The sequence below is a fragment of the Hippocampus comes genome, unplaced genomic scaffold (assembly GCF_001891065.2).
Source record: "Hippocampus comes isolate QL1 unplaced genomic scaffold, H_comes_QL1_v1.1 scaffold60, whole genome shotgun sequence".
NCBI lineage: Eukaryota > Metazoa > Chordata > Actinopteri > Syngnathiformes > Syngnathidae > Hippocampus > Hippocampus comes.
Genome location: NW_017805483.1, coordinates 479270 through 497091, shown reverse-complemented (window position 1 = coordinate 497091; position 17822 = coordinate 479270). Strand labels below are relative to the sequence as shown.

The following is a 17822-nucleotide window of genomic DNA, read 5'->3' as shown; positions in this document are numbered from 1 at the left end:
TTCTGTAAATGTCCATAACCTGCTCTGATCTACAGTATCTCGTGTTCACACTTTTGGCAGACGAAGTGCTTCTCAAATTTGGAACCAACCGTGTGAGAGTGAGAAACACAGCGTACGACTCCCTGCCGGTGGTCGTCCATGGCAACGGGAATACTAAAGTGAGTCACAAATGAGTCTCTTGGACGTACCGGTTCACCTCGAGTCTTGCTTCGAAATGCGCGCGGTAGGTTGAGGAATCTCATCAAAGACGGCGCTTTTATGTTGAGCCTGTCGGTCTTTGAAGGATGAAGGTGTCGGATGAGTTTGGTGACACTCGGGCATAAACATTTCTAATGAGTTTCCCACTTACGGAAGAAATATACGCACTGCTCCTTTCTATTTATGACTCACACTTTTATTCTGTGGGGGGAAGAGCGCTCGCCCAAACTAGGCCATCATGCTTCTGTCTTTCCTCCGTTGGTTGGAATAACAGTTTACGGATCATTCTCTGGCCTTTTCACTTGACTCCCTGTGTGTGACCTAACCAAAACTGTTGAGTCATTCTACCCAGACGTTTCAACATCTGCAGAATAAACTCACAACGGTCGATAACATAACACCAATCCGAGCACGACGGCCAAAGCCGAGCCCCTCCGAGTCCAAAATGTTGCAGCTGAGAATTGTGTGCTGAGCACCTTTTGTCACAAATTATCTCTACAGGGTGTTAGCAAGGCACGGCCATACAAAAATAAACCTACCAAACCAGGAAAAACGCTTGAAATGTTGCTTATGTTGCCATTAATCATCCGTAACCAGCTCTGAATGCTGTCCCACGCAGATGTACTTGAACTACTTGGCCAACTACGTGCCCAACGCATGGAACTACGAACACGGCTGCAGCCACTGTGACGACGATGTCGTGGATATGTCTCTGTTGAAAGTAGGTCCCATTTTTTTCTCCCCCTTTCGTTTGATCTCGCGTTATATTGGGCTTGTGGAAAATTCATCTTCAACATACCTCGCCCCCTCGTATTCCTGTAGGAAAGGATGAAACACTGCCTGCCCTCTGTCGGGGGGCTGTCTAGACAGTTGGAGTAGGGCGCCGACTGTCCACTTTCAAGAGATAAGCCCAACTGTTGCCCATGGCCCTTTGCTAAAATAATAGGTTACGTACCTCGTGCAAGGGAAACTACTCGGGCGAGAGAAAGCCCGGCACCGCTGTGGTGCAGGATATGGCTTCTGCGGTTTTCTGAAAGACTCATTTAAAAGGGGTGTCACTGCTGACCGGCCTTCCCTTTTTGTGGGCTTCTCAGTATAGGTTCTGTCCGCAATCTCCAGTTATAGCGGTCATGTGGAAAATATGTCGCAGAGTTCAGTCAAACCGTATACTTGGACCAGAACGGCAGGAATTTGGAAACGTCTCAGGTTATGTGGTGGTGTGTACTTGGTGATAACCACATTTGGAAGCATTTTTTTTTTGTATACTAATAGAGGTGTTCCTGGTACTTCAGAAATGTGCTCAACGGTGATTTACAATATTTATATATAAAAGCCCTGCGAGGCTCTGCGCTCATGAAAATGAATCTCCTTAAATGGTTGACGCAGATTCAAGACAGCTGCATGAGAAAAAGCAGCTCTGTTCAAGTAGCTCGAATTCGGCGTCATACATCGACACCGCATACACAAAAATTTGTCCCTAAAACGTGCATACGGACACCACACGCAAAAATCTGTGATCAATCCATATTCTGTCTCGGATTTACCTTCCAACTGTGGCAGCATGAAGTGCGGACCATCAGGCAGCATTACAAACGCATACAGTGTGACATTTGAGCTCACAAAAACAATTCAGCCAGCCATCCATTTGTGAGAACTGAGTTAAAAAAAAAAAAAAAAAACAACTTATGTGATGTAGTACGACTGTCATTTAGTTTTACCTTCATGAACTCCTTTTTATCCACTTGCTCGTTGCCATCCACGTCAAGCATTTTGAATGCAATGTGAAATCCTGTTCGCGGCTCTGCCACGGAAAACAGCAATCGGTTAACAATTTTGATATTGAATCAAACTCGCCACTTCAGCTCAGCTATTAGATGTCGTTGATGCAACCTCGATGACACATCACCCTTTCAGGGACGGCGGTTACTACAGTGGACAGTTTATCATGTTATCAGGTTACCGGGCGCACGAAAGGGTTATTACCAAACCACGTTGTCTTCCGCTAAGTCACTGTGTGGTGCCTCTCTAATCGAGGCCCAGGTATCTTTTGTTTTTTTTTTTGCGTTGATGCTCAAGCGCAAACGTTAAAATATATATATATTTTTTTAAAGTTGCCTTTGCCTCCACCTCTAACGCCATCACCTAAATTGTTGCCCTTGTGAAATGTGTTCTTTTAATTTTATGGGGCCTTCACTCGCAAATACAAGCCCTCTCGCCAAGTTAACTGTGATGTATCGAACGGAGGAACATATGGGCGTGGTTTATGCAGATTGCAAATTGAAAGAACGACCCTGTCAATTACTGTATTTGCTGTGGCGTGAAATCAGGTGATCCTTGTCCTCCGATGTCCTTTTTTATTTTATAATAATAATAATAATAATAATAATAATGGGTTTTGAATGTGGGAAGAGAGTCAATTTTACGAATATTGGGGGGAAGGGAGTTCCAGAGTTTGGGGGGCAGAGCGGCTTTATTTTCTTTGTATCCCATTTAACCCTTTTTGGGGACGGCGGTTACTACAGTGGACAGTTTATCATGTTATCAGGTTACCGGGCGCACGAAAGGGTTATTACCAAACCACGTTGTCTTCCGCTAAGTCACTGTGTGGTGCCTCTCTAATCGAGGCCCAGGTATCTTTTGTTTTTTTTTTTGCGTTGATGCTCAAGCGCAAACGTTAAAATATATATATATTTTTTTAAAGTTGCCTTTGCCTCCACCTCTAACGCCATCACCTAAATTGTTGCCCTTGTGAAATGTGTTCTTTTAATTTTATGGGGCCTTCACTCGCAAATTCACTGAATGGCCTATGTTAATATTGTTTTTTTATAGATATGGCACACTGCCTTATAAGGCGCACAAAATAGAAGCTACAATAGTGACTGCGGTTGCTTTATGCATCCACCAGATGGAGCTATGCTAAAGGGAATACAATACAATACAGATTTATTAAACAGAGTGTCGCAACCTCTGCAGCTGTAACAAAGCACTTTACAGAACATTTAAAATACTACGTCCAAGGAATCAGAATATTGATCCATAAATAAAGGCGCATCGGATTATCATAATAATAGAAATAATACATTTTATTTTGAAAAAAATCCATTGTACTCAAAGACACTTTACAAGAGTTTAAAACGCGGGATAAAATGTACACTTTAAAGCCAAGCATACATGATTTAAAACAAACACATAAGGCGCATTGTCGTCTTTTGAGAAAACTGAACGCTTTTAGGTGCGCCTTGTAGTGCGGAAAATACGGTACAATCATTTCTAATTGACGAATTAACCCGATGGCGATTTTGCATATGGACCGAAATTGTGCGCAGAATTGTAATATTTCGACAATAAATGAGGCCTAACGATGTATCGAACGGAGGAACATATGGGCGTGGTTTATCCAGATTGCAAATTGAAAGAAAGACCCTGTCAATTACTGTATTTGTGCACGATAAGGCGCTTCGGAGTATCAGGTGCACCTTCAATGAAATGGCCTATGTTAATATTGTTTTTTTATAGATATGGCACACTGCCTTATAAGGCGCACAAAATAGAAGCTACAATAGTGACTGCGGTTGCTTTATGCATCCACCAGATGGAGCTATGCTAAAGGGAATACAATACAATACAATACAGATTTATTAAACAGAGTGTCGCAACCTCTGCAGCTGTAACAAAGCACTTTACAGAACATTTAAAATACTACGTCCAAGGAATCAGAATATTGATCCATAAATAAAGGCGCATCGGATTATCATAATAATAGAAATAATACATTTTATTTTGAAAAAAATTCATTGTACTCAAAGACACTTTACAAGAGTTTAAAACGCGGGATAAAATGTACACTTTAAAGCCAAGCATACATGATTTAAAACAAACACATAAGGCGCATTGTCGTCTTTTGAGAAAACTGAACGCTTTTAGGTGCGCCTTGTAGTGCGGAAAATACGGTGCAATGATTTCTAATTGACGAATTAACCCGATGGCGATTTTGCATATGGACCGAAATTGTGCGCAGAATTGTAATATTTCGACAATGAATGAGGCCTAACGACGTTGTTATTATTTATTTTTTTTACAAATAACTGGTGGTGTCTTACACTGTCTCATGTGGAAAAAGTGAGGGCATCATGTCATGGAAATACTGGGGGTGACAGTATCCCGGAGAAATTGAGTTCAGAAGGAAGTTCTGCTTGATTCTTTGTGTGCTTTTGCTTAGAAACTGGTATACACAATTTGAATTTCATTGCCAAAGACAATAACAAGCTAGGCCACCACATCCCGATGCTTTATTTTGTGTAAAAACACTGCGTGGATACTCGTCTGCTCTAGGGAAAGTTTTTTTTTTTTTTGGTCCCCTCCCTGCACACTGGCAGAATTCTTAAGACTTCCATCGTGCGCCTTAAAACCAGACGTTGCAAACCTTCAAATTAGATGCCTCGGCTTGCATCCCTTTTCATCGCAGTCCCAGAGCCATGCTGTGAACTGGTCACAGGGAGTTGCAGTCCTGGATGAACTTTCGTGGCAGAGTTGCTTGGGAAAATGTTTCCCCTTTAATTTGGCTTTTTTTTTCCCCTTCACGAGTGTTTACAGACTCTTCCCTGACTATCATGTTATACGTGGCGATGCGGGACAGAAGTTCTTGTCAAGCCCTCACATGCAGAAATCTCAAGAGGAAGTTTTCATAGATGTCACGGATGATTCTGTTGCTTGGTGTGAAAAATTTAATTTCCGAATGGATGTATTGCCTGTGAGGCACTGACACGGTATCATGTCGGTCCTGGAACATTGCTCAGTTTTATCAAACTACGACATAGATTCTCCCAATTGGTGAACGAGTCAGAATAAAGTTTTTCCTGACAAGCAATCGTTGATAGCATACGCCATATGTAAGGCAGATGACTGCAAAGTACACCCAGCGTGGGCTCCATCATGTCAGCAAAGCGACATTCAAGTCAACCAAAAAGCTCCGCTGACGAGAATGCCATTCGGCACAGCTTCAAAGTATCAACAAAGCTAATGTGAGCTGTCAAACGATTCCGTGATTTATGCCAAATAGTGTTCCGTTTGCCGGACTTGATGTTTGAAATTTCTGCACTTTTGTTTCTGTCACATTTCGACAGGAGTACCCCAAAGTGCTCCTCGGAGTTTTCATCGAGCACCCGACGCCGTTTCTGCCTGAGTTCTTCCAACGGTTGATGACATTGGATTATCCCAAAGATAAACTTCATGTTTTTGTCCACAATAACGTGAGTACTTGCAACCGACGTTATTCCTGCGCACGGCCTTCTAATCTATCAATGCCTGCCCGATCGTCAGGAGGTTTACCATGAGAGGCACATGCAGAAATTCTGGGAGGAACATCGGAACGTCTTCGGCACCTTAAAAGTTGTTGGACCGGAAGAAAATCTCAGCCAAGGCGAAGCCAGAAACATGGCCATGTACGTACGATTTTAAACACTTGCTTTTCCATATTTTACCACAGCCTTATTGCAAAGTAAAAAAAAAAAAATAACAGGAAATCACAAGCACTTAACTCATTCACTCCCAAAGACGTTTTTAAACGTCTTTTCAGACTTGGTCCAGAATTGGCTGGTACTGAATGAGTTAAATAGTCAAAGCCTTTGTTCAACACTTTTGTTGATGGAAATTAAGTCTTTGAAAATGATGCCGCAAGATTCTCTGTTAGGGTAGTTTGAGCCATGACCCTTCGTATCGCCTCTGCAGCTCCATCCGGTTAGACGGGAGCGTGCATTTACGGCGTAAGTGTCAAACTCGGGTTCTGATGGTCAGCTCATCGGCCAGCTCTACAGGAGCCTGATCACCATCCTGATCATTTGAATCCGGTGTGTTGCACCAGGGAAAGACGGAAAACATGCCGGATAGCGGGCCCTCCAGGACCCAAGTTTGACACCTGCGTACAGCCATTTTTAGAAACAAGCCTTCTCTCATCTTCTAAAAATCAAATGATCCATTAGATCAGGGGTGTCAAACTCCTTTTTGTTGTGGGCCACATTGAAGTGACCGTTTTCCTTGGAGGGCCGAATGACCGTGAAAGCATTTAAAGAAGTCAAGAAAAATGGATGATTCAACGATTGTTTAAGTTACTGTAATGAGGGGTTTGGTAACAAGAAAATGATTACAATATCTCTCTTATTTATTACATTTGAGAAGTTGAAATGTTGGTCCAAATTTTAGCAAGACGTTGACATGTTTCATTTGCTTTCGCTGGCCACATAAAAGGATGCGGTGGGCCAGATCTGGCCCCGGGGCCTTGAGTTTGACACCTGTGCATTAGATCATTGGAGATTACCAGCAAAGATCCAACACTGAAAATGGATTTGAAACATTTTCACGTGGCTCTTTAATTGCTTGTCAATTTGCATTTTTTTTAGCCCTGGATTTTAAAAACGATTTCTTCACCTTGGTGTCTTTAGGGATCTTTGCCGCCAAGATGCCACATGCGACTTCTACTTCAGCATCGACTCAGACGTGATGCTTACCAACGCACAGACTCTGAAGCTCCTCATTGAGCAGAACAGGTAATGCGGTGCTCACTGGAAAACAAAAAAAAACAAAAACCTCCCGTGCTGCTGTGAAGTTCACGGGACTGTTGAATTTATTCTCAGCGTGGTAAAACCGCAGGCGCGTTGCAGCAAAGCGGCAAGAGTTTAAAAATAATCGGCGCCGGTTTCCTGTTTTTTTTTTCGTTTGTTTTTTTGCTGACCACATGGAAACGGCGAAAGCGCCTCACTGCGCTAACCCCGACGTGCCACTTTGCATTACGCAAAATACCAAACATGCAAACTCCTGTCTCTTTTCTGCAGCTCATAAAATGCAAAGAAAGCATCCCACAAACGACATCTAGTCGCTCTGGCTGTAGCTTAACGTCGCATACAATGGTCTTCCAGGGTTATTTCAAGGGAGGATGGAGGATTCTCTGCTGACCGTGAAGTTTCCAAATGAAAAGAAAAAAAATAATCTGTCATAAGCGGAGTGCCGTCTTGACGAACACTTTGATTTATATTTCAATTATTAACAGATTTATTCCTTGTGCTTTAATTAAAAAGTGTGTAGTTAGCTTTGAGACTAAACATCGGAGTGAGATGGTAAAATAGGGTTGGGTACTTGGGTGATGATATCGGATTAAAATTATTCTGTCCTGTGACCACTCTGTCATTTTGCCCCGACGCAGGAAAATCATCGGCCCACTTGTGACTCGCCACAACAAGCTGTGGTCCAACTTCTGGGGAGCGCTGAGTCTGGACGGTTATTACGCCCGCTCGGAAGATTATGTGGATATTGTGCAGAGGAAACGAATGTAAGTACAAGGAGCTTTCACACCTGCATAGATCCCGCATCATCAACCGCTAACCATCCATCCATCCATTTTCTGCTCCGCTTATCCTCACAAGGTTTGCCAGCCAATCGCAGGGCACACATAGGCAAACAACTATCCACACTCACAATCAAACCTATGTAAAATTTAGAGTGATCCATTAACCCGCCATGCACATTTTTGGAATGTGGGAGGAAACCGGAGTACCCGGACAAAACCCACGCGGACACGGAGGAGAAAATGCAAACTCCACATTGGAAGCAGGAATCCAACCCTGCACCTCTGCACTGTGAGGCCGACGTGTTAACCAGTCGATCACCGGGCCACCCAAATGCTAACTAGAATTTATCGAAACAAGTCAATACAGTACGTAGCGGATGGCACACAATGACTAAACTCCATCCTGACTGATGACCGCCAAATCTACCACGTTGTACTGGCCAAAAACACTTGGTTGTATGTGTCACACACACACAAAACACAACACTAAAATAGATCTTCCACGCAGGTCAAAGGGCAGTTAGGGCTCAGAAATGCAAATGAAAACGACATTCAGTCATGAGGCCGCCATACCACACACCTTCAGACAAGCGGCTTGTGGAGCTGACTATCAAATCTCCGCATAAGTGTCCACGACGCACATTTGAGTGGCAATCGTGCAAAAGAACTGCCTCATTTCACGCCGTTGCTTTGTTTCCAGGGGGGTGTGGAACATTCCTTACATGGCGCATATCTACCTGATCCAGGGGGCTGTTTTGAGGAAGGAGTTGAAAGAAAGGAACTACTTTGTTCTTGAGAAACTGGACCCTGATATGGCTTTGTGTAAACACACCCGAGAGCTGGTAAGGACGGCTTTTGATTTCGATCTATTATGCTTCTCCAAAGACATTTGAGACAAAGACATGATAGAAATGCTGTGGATCATAACCCTATAAAAGTCAACAGCGCAATGGAAGGTGACCAATGGCAAGTATACGTTTGAAATGCCTCTTGTGTGTTGTGACGGCATGGCGATACCGCGTTCGTGCAATGGTCAGCTTTATATGTTGTCGTATCCGGCCAGTCCCCGCTTTTCACTCTTTCCTGATCCTGTTGTGTGTAACCACTGGCTGACGATGACCTGATCCAAGTTATCCCCTTTACACTTTTTAAACCAAAACTGTTTATTGTCATTGCATCAAGCTGTTGACATGCCGCCTTGAGCGCTGCACTAGCTATCAGGTCTAATTTCAACTTGGTGCCTTTTGCGGTCCTGCATGCATTCCGCCGACTAACTAAACATCTGCTTCAGAGGGAATCTTGCTTATTTTTTCCAACGCGGGCACATTTCCTCACCGCCCCTTATGTTGCTCTGTTACCCTGTTGTCTTTATTTGAAATAATTAAGCCATGTGGTATCCTATTTACATGATGCTTCTCCTTCGTTTTAGACCAGTCAGAGAGAAAAAGAGTCCCCTTCTCCGGAATCATTCCATATGCTCAGGCCCCCAAAGGTTTCCTTTTGTTTTGATTACTGCTATTATCTGAAACGTCAATATCCAACGGGTTAGCACTCAGAAGCCAGTCCAAGCTTGAGCTTGTGACAATGTTTGGGTGGATGCTCAAGTATTTCATAAGTACACATTTATTCTGTGTTAGTTCTTCAAGAACATCAATGTGTCCTGGTTGAGTTGATGTTGAGCCAAACAGCTGTTAAATTTGATCTGAGGCTTAAGCAGATCTGCTTGTCCCAAGAAGCAAGGAGGAAAAAGAATGTTAAAGACCATCATACCGTACATTTCAAGAACCCTGTCCTGATGCTTGACCGTAAAACCAGCTGCTTGATCTAGAAAACGACGACCAATATCAGACTAGGCTCTTTCCATACGTTGTCATCCACCTCCGCAAACAACACAGACTTTTATGACGGACATTTTGCAAACTTTTGTGACATTTTGTGAACTTGATCATTACGAAGCCTAGTCTGATTTTGTGTCCAAAACCTGCCTCCCTATAGAAGACAATATTGCTCCTAGAATTGCACCCCTTCTGTCCCTGTTCTCCTGCCCTTCCTTTCACTTCACCAACCCCCCACCCTGAATTGTTCCCGTCCCACCAACACCCACGTGAACGCCCCCCACCCCCCTCCTGAGCCACTCTTATCCCACCCATAAATAATCTTTGATTATTTATCTGGCTTCTGTTTCTGCTCTACCTAAATCAGACAAACAAAAAAAAAACATTTACAATTTGCTATCAGAGTGCTAACCAATAATTACATTGCACCAATAATGTATATCTAAAGCCTCCTGTCAGACATTTTGAAGTGTACGTTTTATGCCTTGTGCGTAACTACGGCTTTTCCTATCTGCTGCAGGGAGTCTTCATGTACTTAACAAACCGCGATGAATTTGGGAGGCTCCTTTCCGCAGCCAATTATAACACTTCTCACTATAACAGTGACTTGTGGCAGATATTCGAAAATCCCCTGGTAAGTAGCTACTGCCGTTACCTTTGATTTGCAGAAAGGCGAGTAACCACCTGAGGAGCTTGGTAGCCCTAATTAAAAGACTCAAGTCATGAGACGCGACTCCGAATGTGCCGTGTGGCGCCATGGGAGATTGCTAGTTGCGGGAGAGGATTAGTGCTGCCTGGTATTCGGGTCATCAAATAGTCCAACAAAAGGCCTCTAATACCGAATGGTCTTTGCAGGACTGGAAGGAGAAGTACATCCATCCCAACTACATGAAAATCTTCACAGAGAACTACTTGGAAGAGGTTTGTGTGTATTTTTTTTACAGATAAGAGTACAGTATGACTGAATGCCAGACAGTACGTGGATTCCACCATCTGTTTTTAATCTAAATAACTCAAGATTGCGGGAACGGTCTACTCACGGCGAAGGTGGGACTTCAAAATAAGTGTGTGTGTTTTTGGCCCGCAGCCTTGTCCAGATGTGTTCTGGTTTCCGGTCTTCACGGAAAAGGCCTGTGATGAAATTGTGGAGGAGATGGAGAACCATGGTTCGTGGTCCGGTGGCAAACATGAGGTCAGTCCCGTGTCAATGTCGCATCAGTGAACACAGTGCCCAAAACAAAGTCAGCACATACCGACGCTAGCCTTTTCTTCATTCGCGCATTTGCTAGCAGCATGCAAAATAAGGCAAACTCATTATTGACCTCTGGCTATTTTGTTTTTTATCGCATTTGGTGGAAGGGGCGTCGCATGAGCTAAGGAACAGCCTAAAACAATCTTTATATTGTCAAAACAGTCCAAAGGCTCTGGCCGAAGAATAACCTTTAAAACATCATGGAAAACTACATGACCTTGAACACGGACCTTGGGAGACATTTTAGTGAAAAAGCTACCAGGACTTTTCAATAAAGCTTCCTAATGGCTAATGCAGTGCATGCTGCCAGATTCAACCCCCCCGTCCCTCCCGTAACCCACAGTATTTCATTTGAAATAAAAATAAACAATGCTCTTGCTTCACTGCAAAGAAATGGTGCCTGCTCGAGTAAACAAACAACAATGAGAAGTGGGAGCAAAGAATTAGAGGCATCCCCCATGATGACTTGTTAACATTCTTTCAGAGGAGGGGAGGGTGTTCTCCGAGACATGAATTTGAAGGCACCTCTTTTTGCCGGCGGCGGTTTAGTTTTATATTGACCAGATGTGAAAACAAAGTGGACCGTTAATATGATTGGCCACAATGCATAAAAGGGGCGATGATGTTGCCTTGATTACATCTATCATGTTGTTAAGACATTTAAAACCCCACGACTGGGAGCTCTAGAGTGTTATGTCGCAAGAATTGCAATAAAAAGCAGTGAACCGATCAGATGGGGTCTTTCCAGCACCACAACCCTCATAGGAAAATGGTCAATTTCAGAATGTGTTCGCAACCCGGCACATTTGAAGACAAAAGTAGCATTAAACGAAGCAGAATCTGTCCATTTCACTTGAGGACGTTTTATAATTAGCATATTCATGTACCGTATTTTCCGCACTATAAGGTACACCTATAAGCATACGATTTTCCCAAAAGCTGACAGTGTGCCTTATAATCCGATGCGCCAAATATATGGATCAATATTTTGATTTCTTGGACGTTGTATTTTAAATGTTCTGTCAAGTGCTTTGTTACAGCTGCAGCGGTTGTGAAAGCTCTATAAAAATAAAGCTGTATTGTATTGTATTGACTTTAGTGTAACGCCATCTAGTGGATGCATAACACAACCGCGGCCAGTATTGTAGCTTCTATTCTATGTGGTGCACCCTCTATATGAAAAGTTTTAAAATAGGCCATTCATTGAAGGTGCGCCTTACACTTGGAAGCGCTTTATCGTGCGGAAAAAAAAAACTGTACTTTGTTTTGTTTTGTTTTGTTTTTTTCAACAGGACAAGAGGATTGCTGGTGGCTATGAGACAGTCCCAACGGACGACATCCACATGAAGCAAATCGGCTTTGACAAAGAGTGGCTTCACTTTATCCGAGAGTTCATCGCACCTGTCACACTCAAAGTTTTCTCCGGATACTATACAAAGGTCCGTAATGTCCCGAGGGAAAACTACAATGTGTGCCAAGACTGGTGTTAGAAAAGCTATATTTACAACCCAAACTCCAAATATTCCACTTTGGAGCTGAACACCTCTTTCCCAGCCTTTACTGCTGGCCCACATTGAAGAGGAAAACTCGTAGTGTAGTTTTGAAATCTTTTAGGACACCGGTCCCGGAACTCATATCTCAACACCCAACAGCTCCAGGAGCAGAAACAAGTCATCAATCCAAAAAGAAAAAAAAAATGCCTGCCTTTACATGCACACTACATGACACTTTAACCCTTTCAGGCACAGCCGTTACAACCGTGGACAGCTTATCGTGTTATCAGGTTACAGAGAGCATGAAAGGGTCAATATGTGAAAACAGTGGTGACAACCAATTTGATGTATTTTCCATTCCGTTGCAGGGTTACGCGCTCATGAACTTTGTCGTCAAATATACTCCTGAGAGGCAATCGTACCTGAGGCCCCACCATGACTCCTCCACCTTCACTATCAACATTGCCCTCAATAACAAAGACACAGACTTTCAGGTAAGACCAGGTGTCACATAGCTGACTAGCTGCTGAGACTTTTTTTTTCTCAAGTCAGATTTCCAAGACTTTGTTTTAAATGTGAATAATCTTGGGCACATCAAACAAGAAAGTTAGAGAAAGTGCCGCTAGATCGATGAACGAAGATACATTATTTGTGGTCAAATCATGTTCCGCAGCAGGAATCACTGACCCCACGTTGCTTCTTCTTAGGGTGGCGGCTGTCGTTTCCATCGATATAACTGCTCCATAGAATCACCTCGGAAAGGCTGGAGTTTCATGCACCCAGGACGACTGACTCATCTCCACGAAGGTCTACCCACCACCAATGGCACGCGCTACATTGCTGTCTCCTTCATCGACCCCTAAAAAAACAACAACCAAAAAAAAACCCCTAAAAAACTGTCTGATTTCACTGTAATTGAAACGTTTGCTCTTCCCTTCTCGTCTTTGTGCATTTTTGTGGCCCCGTTTTGTAGATTTGCATTTTTAAAGCTATTTTGCTTTAAAAAGATGAGCGATTGCGTTCAACCAATTTCTGTCAGACAGAACGTTGACTGGGGAAAAAGGGTCACGGCAAATTCTTCCCTGATGTACACAAAAGAGCTCGCAGGGTACACCGATTTCAGACGCTCATTTTCAGTTCGTAAAACAAATGGCGGTGCTTTCATGAGGTATTTCATGACCTCATCAGGATTTTACCATTGTTGTCCTTTTGACTGTTGGCTGTATCAGGCTAGTGTGCAGGTTGTCTTTTGTGCGTCCGATGTGTTAACATTTGAAAATTTGAACATGATTTATTGTGTTTAGAAAAAAAAAAAAAATCAACTGTTACTGTTTTTTGACAGAATTCATTTGGGCGACTGAAGTGAGTTGAGTTGTTTGTGGTTCAACAATCTATTTTTGTATTTTGCACAGCAGAATTCTAAAACCGGTGAGCAGAACTCGCTGCGAGTTCTGTTCCTTGAAGGTTTGCCTTTTTGAACATTGACATTCGTCTTCATTTCTGAAACAAAAATCGGACAAAGAAAAAAAATGTCCTGTGTGAATGGATTTTGCAACGCAGCAAATTGCCTTTTTAATTTATTGTTAAAAATCTAATAAAAAATCTGAGAGATTTTCATTGATTATTCAGACTATTATTTTTAATAGATTCAATCGAGAACTAATTGATTACCAAATTAATCGATTTATTTTGATATGTTTTGAATCGTCCAGGCCCCTGAATTTTAAATGTTGAAATACTTTGAATTTCAGCATCTCAATTGTAAATATCTGCTTTATGTCATCCTCCATGAAAGTGAACCTATTGGGTGTGTTGAGTCAACATTTTTGGCCTATTTTCTGACACATTTCGGACCAAACCACAACTTAAGGGGATCATACTTACTGCTTGTGCATTTTCTGCATTGCCAATTTGAAATAATGCCAAACTTTTGAATAAAGGGAAGGAAATGAAAACATATTTTTGGAAATATAATCATCGAAATCATCGACGGGCTTAGTCTATGATTAAAATAATTGTTGGATGCAGTCCTATTTCTGTTGACTGTAAATTAGGCATTACCCCCGTAACATAACATGCCTTCTGCAGCAAAAATGCTGAATGACTAGAATGGATGACTCACGACAGCAGACAGCTGTCCTCTGCTTTCTCACAATCCCACTTAGCCTTCTGACTCCTTGAAGCTGAGCTTCTCGGAACATGTCACATGCAGAAACCATCACGCTTGCTTCCGAACTCTGAACGCTTGCAACGAGTGTTTGGATGTCGACGGATGAGCTCCATGAGTGCAACTGTAGTTCAGTTTACCTTGGGGGGGGAGTATATACACGGTACATACGTGTGTACACATGAAAGTTGCACACATGAGGAATGTTTTGCTGGGTGGAGGAATACTGGAAGGGGGTGGGGTGGGGGGCAGGGGCAACATATTGAAAGTTGAGGTCGATGTATGTTTGTCTTTCACTGCGATGAATGATGTGTCGTAGTACGATCTGTTTGGATCAACACGATCTAATTTCTTGACTGTCTTACACATAATTTTCCCCACCGAGAAATAAAAACACAATCTGACCTCCCCCATCACTTATGGTAACATTTTACAAATCAGGCTACGCTGACTGGGCCTCAAACAATGAAACCAATCCCGGGCGAAAACAAACAAGCTTCTCCTTCAACTCGGCCGAAAAGCAAAAATGTATGAGTGGCTGCTATTTAAAAGGATGGGGTGCGGCGGCAGGATGGTGTCAGCTCTATTCCTCAAAGAGCTCTTTGTGGGCGCTTCCCTTGGCCTACCTTGCATTCAGCCCTTCTGAAAGGTGACATTGATCGCAAGATAAACCTGCATGCCTCCCCAAACTAGCAGACGCTCACAATTCTTTTTTTTTTTTTTTTTTTATCGAATGACAAATGAAGAAAGGAAAAAAAAATACTGTTTCCAAGTAAGATTTATTCCTTAAATTATAGTGGGCGGGTGTTTGTCATGAGATGACTGCATGCTGAGATCATTTTCTTCAGTGATTTCTGGGAAGATGCATCTGGAGACAATGTTTTCATAATCAAGGTTTTCGAGGGCTGCAAGCTCAAATGGTAGCTATGCGTCGGGCGTACGACTCGAGGGATGGGAAACATGCTTTGATACGATACAGATTTACGGCCATGGCTAACTATGGGCTCATAAACACTCCATATGTTTTAAATGAAGTGTATACTGGCTGCAAAAATATCAACGTGGAAATAATTGTCAATGGCACAGTTCCTCTGTGCCCCCCCAGAAATTTCAACCTGTGGACTTACGCGCACTTCTTATTTAACCCTTTCATGCACCCGGTAACCTGATAGCATAAGCTGTCCACTGTAGTGGCCACTGTCCCTGAAAGCTGCCCCCCCACCCTCCAAATAACCATTAAGTAATTTGGGGCTTCCTTGGCGACGGAAGACAGAAGATGTGTTTGTCGTTGTTGACAGACAATTATGACAAGTCTATTCTTAACCGGGCTTTGAATTCACAGGTGGAAGGACGTCAAGATCTGATCATAAAAACCATAAAAAGCTTTTACCTGTACTGGATAAGTACTTGAACAAAAAAGTAGCACTGGTGAATAGCTAATCTGCAACGTGTAGATTAGAAACAAAACGAATGAGTAAAGCTATGGGCAAGACCTAAAATGTAGGGCACGGTCCCACGACTGTCAATTTTGTGTGGATATTGAGTAATAGCAAGACAGATGCCTGCGGATAGAAATGATGACGTGTGTTTGGCTCTCGAGAGCGCGAAACTTTTACAGTACGTGTGAGCCTTCTTCTCAACACCTGAGCCAAAACAAATTTTGAAAGACCTTCTCTTGCTTCTTATGTTGAGCGTCAAGTCACTGTAAATGTCAATTCGTACCAGTGAAAATTGAAAAGTGGCTGTAAGTCAACTCCCAGAAGCTGCCTTTAACTTGAATTTTCTAAATCTGACATGAGACGAAGCACCAAATCTTTACTAGGCTTGTGAAAATACAGATTTCCAGTGATAGAAATAAAATACACCGAATATTTGATGGGGTACGTCGCGATACAGTGGTTATCATGTAAAACCGATATGACAGTTATATACATCAGCTTTTAGAGACCTGCATTGTGTCTGCCATTGTTCCACGGTGTGGCCCCTCCCTCCTGTAGTTTTTGGTTGCCTTTCGCTTAATTCGGTGTGGGCTGGGCGTCTCCCCAATCACTGCACCTGTCCCACCCACACACCTGCCAGTCTTCAACTCGTCAGCTACACACTTGTCAGTCTGAAGAGCCACCCTGTTGCCAGTTCCTCAGCAACCTTCCCTGCCATACTCTCTGCTGCCCAACTGTTGCGCTCAGCCTTCCTGTCTACTTAGGTTTTGGTTTCTCTGACTGCCTTTGGATCCTGCCTCCTTTACCTGTCCCTCTGCCCTGATAATAAACCAGGACTGAGTGTCTGCCTGTGGGTCCTGTGCTTGTCTGAAGATAACCAATAGCTGGGTAAGCTTTGGAATAGTCTGGAGACTCGGGATGTTTTTTTTTTTTTTTTTTTTAAACAAGCCAAATTGCTTATCATGAGTATCCTCTGTGAAAGTACTACTTAGTCAAATTGCACAGCGGCTTTGTAAAACGCAATCAGTGACTCCACCCACTGAGACAGATAATGATTTATGAATATGACAAGATGAAGGACGGCTGGATGGGAGATGGGAAGTTGGCCAAAACCACAGAACCTCTGTTTAGAGCTGGCAAAGAAAAATACAAGTTAGACTGCATGCTTTTTAAGAGCTATTTCGGGATACTCCCGGTGATCCTTCAGGCTGCTTTGTCTGGTTCCTGTGCCTGCTGATGAAAGAATGGGTGTGTTTGGTGGATAATAGGAATAGGAAGATGAGACTCCAAAAACCCCAGAGTTGGTCCAGACATTTTGGAGCCATACACAGAGAGACCAAGATATTTAATTCTAAAAAGAGATTCTAACAAGATGACATAAACATTATGTCATCAGAAATGCATGGCAGGAGACAACTTTAGTTTTAGGTTTGATTCCATGATCACGCAAACTGTATCACAGTGTGATCATGTCAGCACGTAAAGACAAAGACCTATATGGCTTATGTCCAATTAAATTGAAGTTTTTTCAGGCTGTTCTATGGGAAACCAGTGGCGAACTCTCCAATCTGAAGCCAGATGGAATGCCGTTTGCCTGAGCAAAACCATGATTGATTGCAATCGAAGCACTGGCAGACTCAAAGGGGATCCGTGACTGGAAAAAATTGACAGCGAGAGAACGATGCTTATACACGACTGGGGGGCTTTTCAACACTCTGAAAGAGAGAGGAATTGCAAAAAGCAGGGTATTTTTTTTCCAGCTGACTTGTGTTTGGTTTATCCACTACGCAATGGCGACAGGGCTACAAATGAACGTTTCGAATGCACAACATTTAAGGGATTATTTAAGTGAACTTCTCAACAAATATCGCAAATTACCGTATTTTCTAGATTATAAATCGCTCCGGAGTGTAAAGCGCACCAACTATAAAATGCAAAATAAGGAAGAAAAAAAACACACATATATAAGTGGCAATGGAGTATCAGTTGCATTTTAGGGGGAAATGTTTTGGATAAAATCCAATACCAAGAACAGACATGTCATCTTGAAAGGCAATTTAAAACAAAAATAAAATAAAGAACAACATGCTGAATCAGTG

At 42.7% G+C, this 17822-nt stretch overlaps 1 protein-coding gene and 1 long non-coding RNA gene across 3 annotated transcripts in view; one reads left to right on the top strand and one right to left on the bottom strand.

Annotated features, from left to right (window-relative positions):
- LOC109519491 (uncharacterized) overlaps window positions 1-12885 on the bottom strand; it is a 38849-nt gene extending 25964 nt beyond the window's left edge. The window contains exon 1 of the long non-coding RNA XR_002168974.1: window positions 12805-12885. This is a non-coding gene — a long non-coding RNA (uncharacterized LOC109519491). The remainder of the gene's footprint in view (window positions 1-12804) is intronic.
- plod2 (procollagen-lysine, 2-oxoglutarate 5-dioxygenase 2) overlaps window positions 1-13418 on the top strand; it is a 33534-nt gene extending 20116 nt beyond the window's left edge. Inside the window, exons 7-20 of one of the 2 annotated variants that reach the window (XM_019876055.1) lie at window positions 61-158; window positions 818-919; window positions 5322-5447; window positions 5518-5639; window positions 6636-6740; window positions 7394-7519; window positions 8238-8379; window positions 8967-9029; window positions 9893-10006; window positions 10228-10293; window positions 10460-10564; window positions 11917-12063; window positions 12486-12611; window positions 12825-13418. In XM_019876055.1, the coding sequence (XP_019731614.1) occupies window positions 61-158; window positions 818-919; window positions 5322-5447; window positions 5518-5639; window positions 6636-6740; window positions 7394-7519; window positions 8238-8379; window positions 8967-9029; window positions 9893-10006; window positions 10228-10293; window positions 10460-10564; window positions 11917-12063; window positions 12486-12611; window positions 12825-12980 (1598 nt within the window). In that variant the 3' untranslated portion in view covers window positions 12981-13418. The remainder of the gene's footprint in view (window positions 1-60; window positions 159-817; window positions 920-5321; window positions 5448-5517; window positions 5640-6635; window positions 6741-7393; window positions 7520-8237; window positions 8380-8966; window positions 9030-9892; window positions 10007-10227; window positions 10294-10459; window positions 10565-11916; window positions 12064-12485; window positions 12612-12824) is intronic. The other variant, XM_019876056.1, reaches the window with a different exon arrangement.
- The last annotated feature ends 4404 nt before the right edge of the window (window positions 13419-17822 follow it).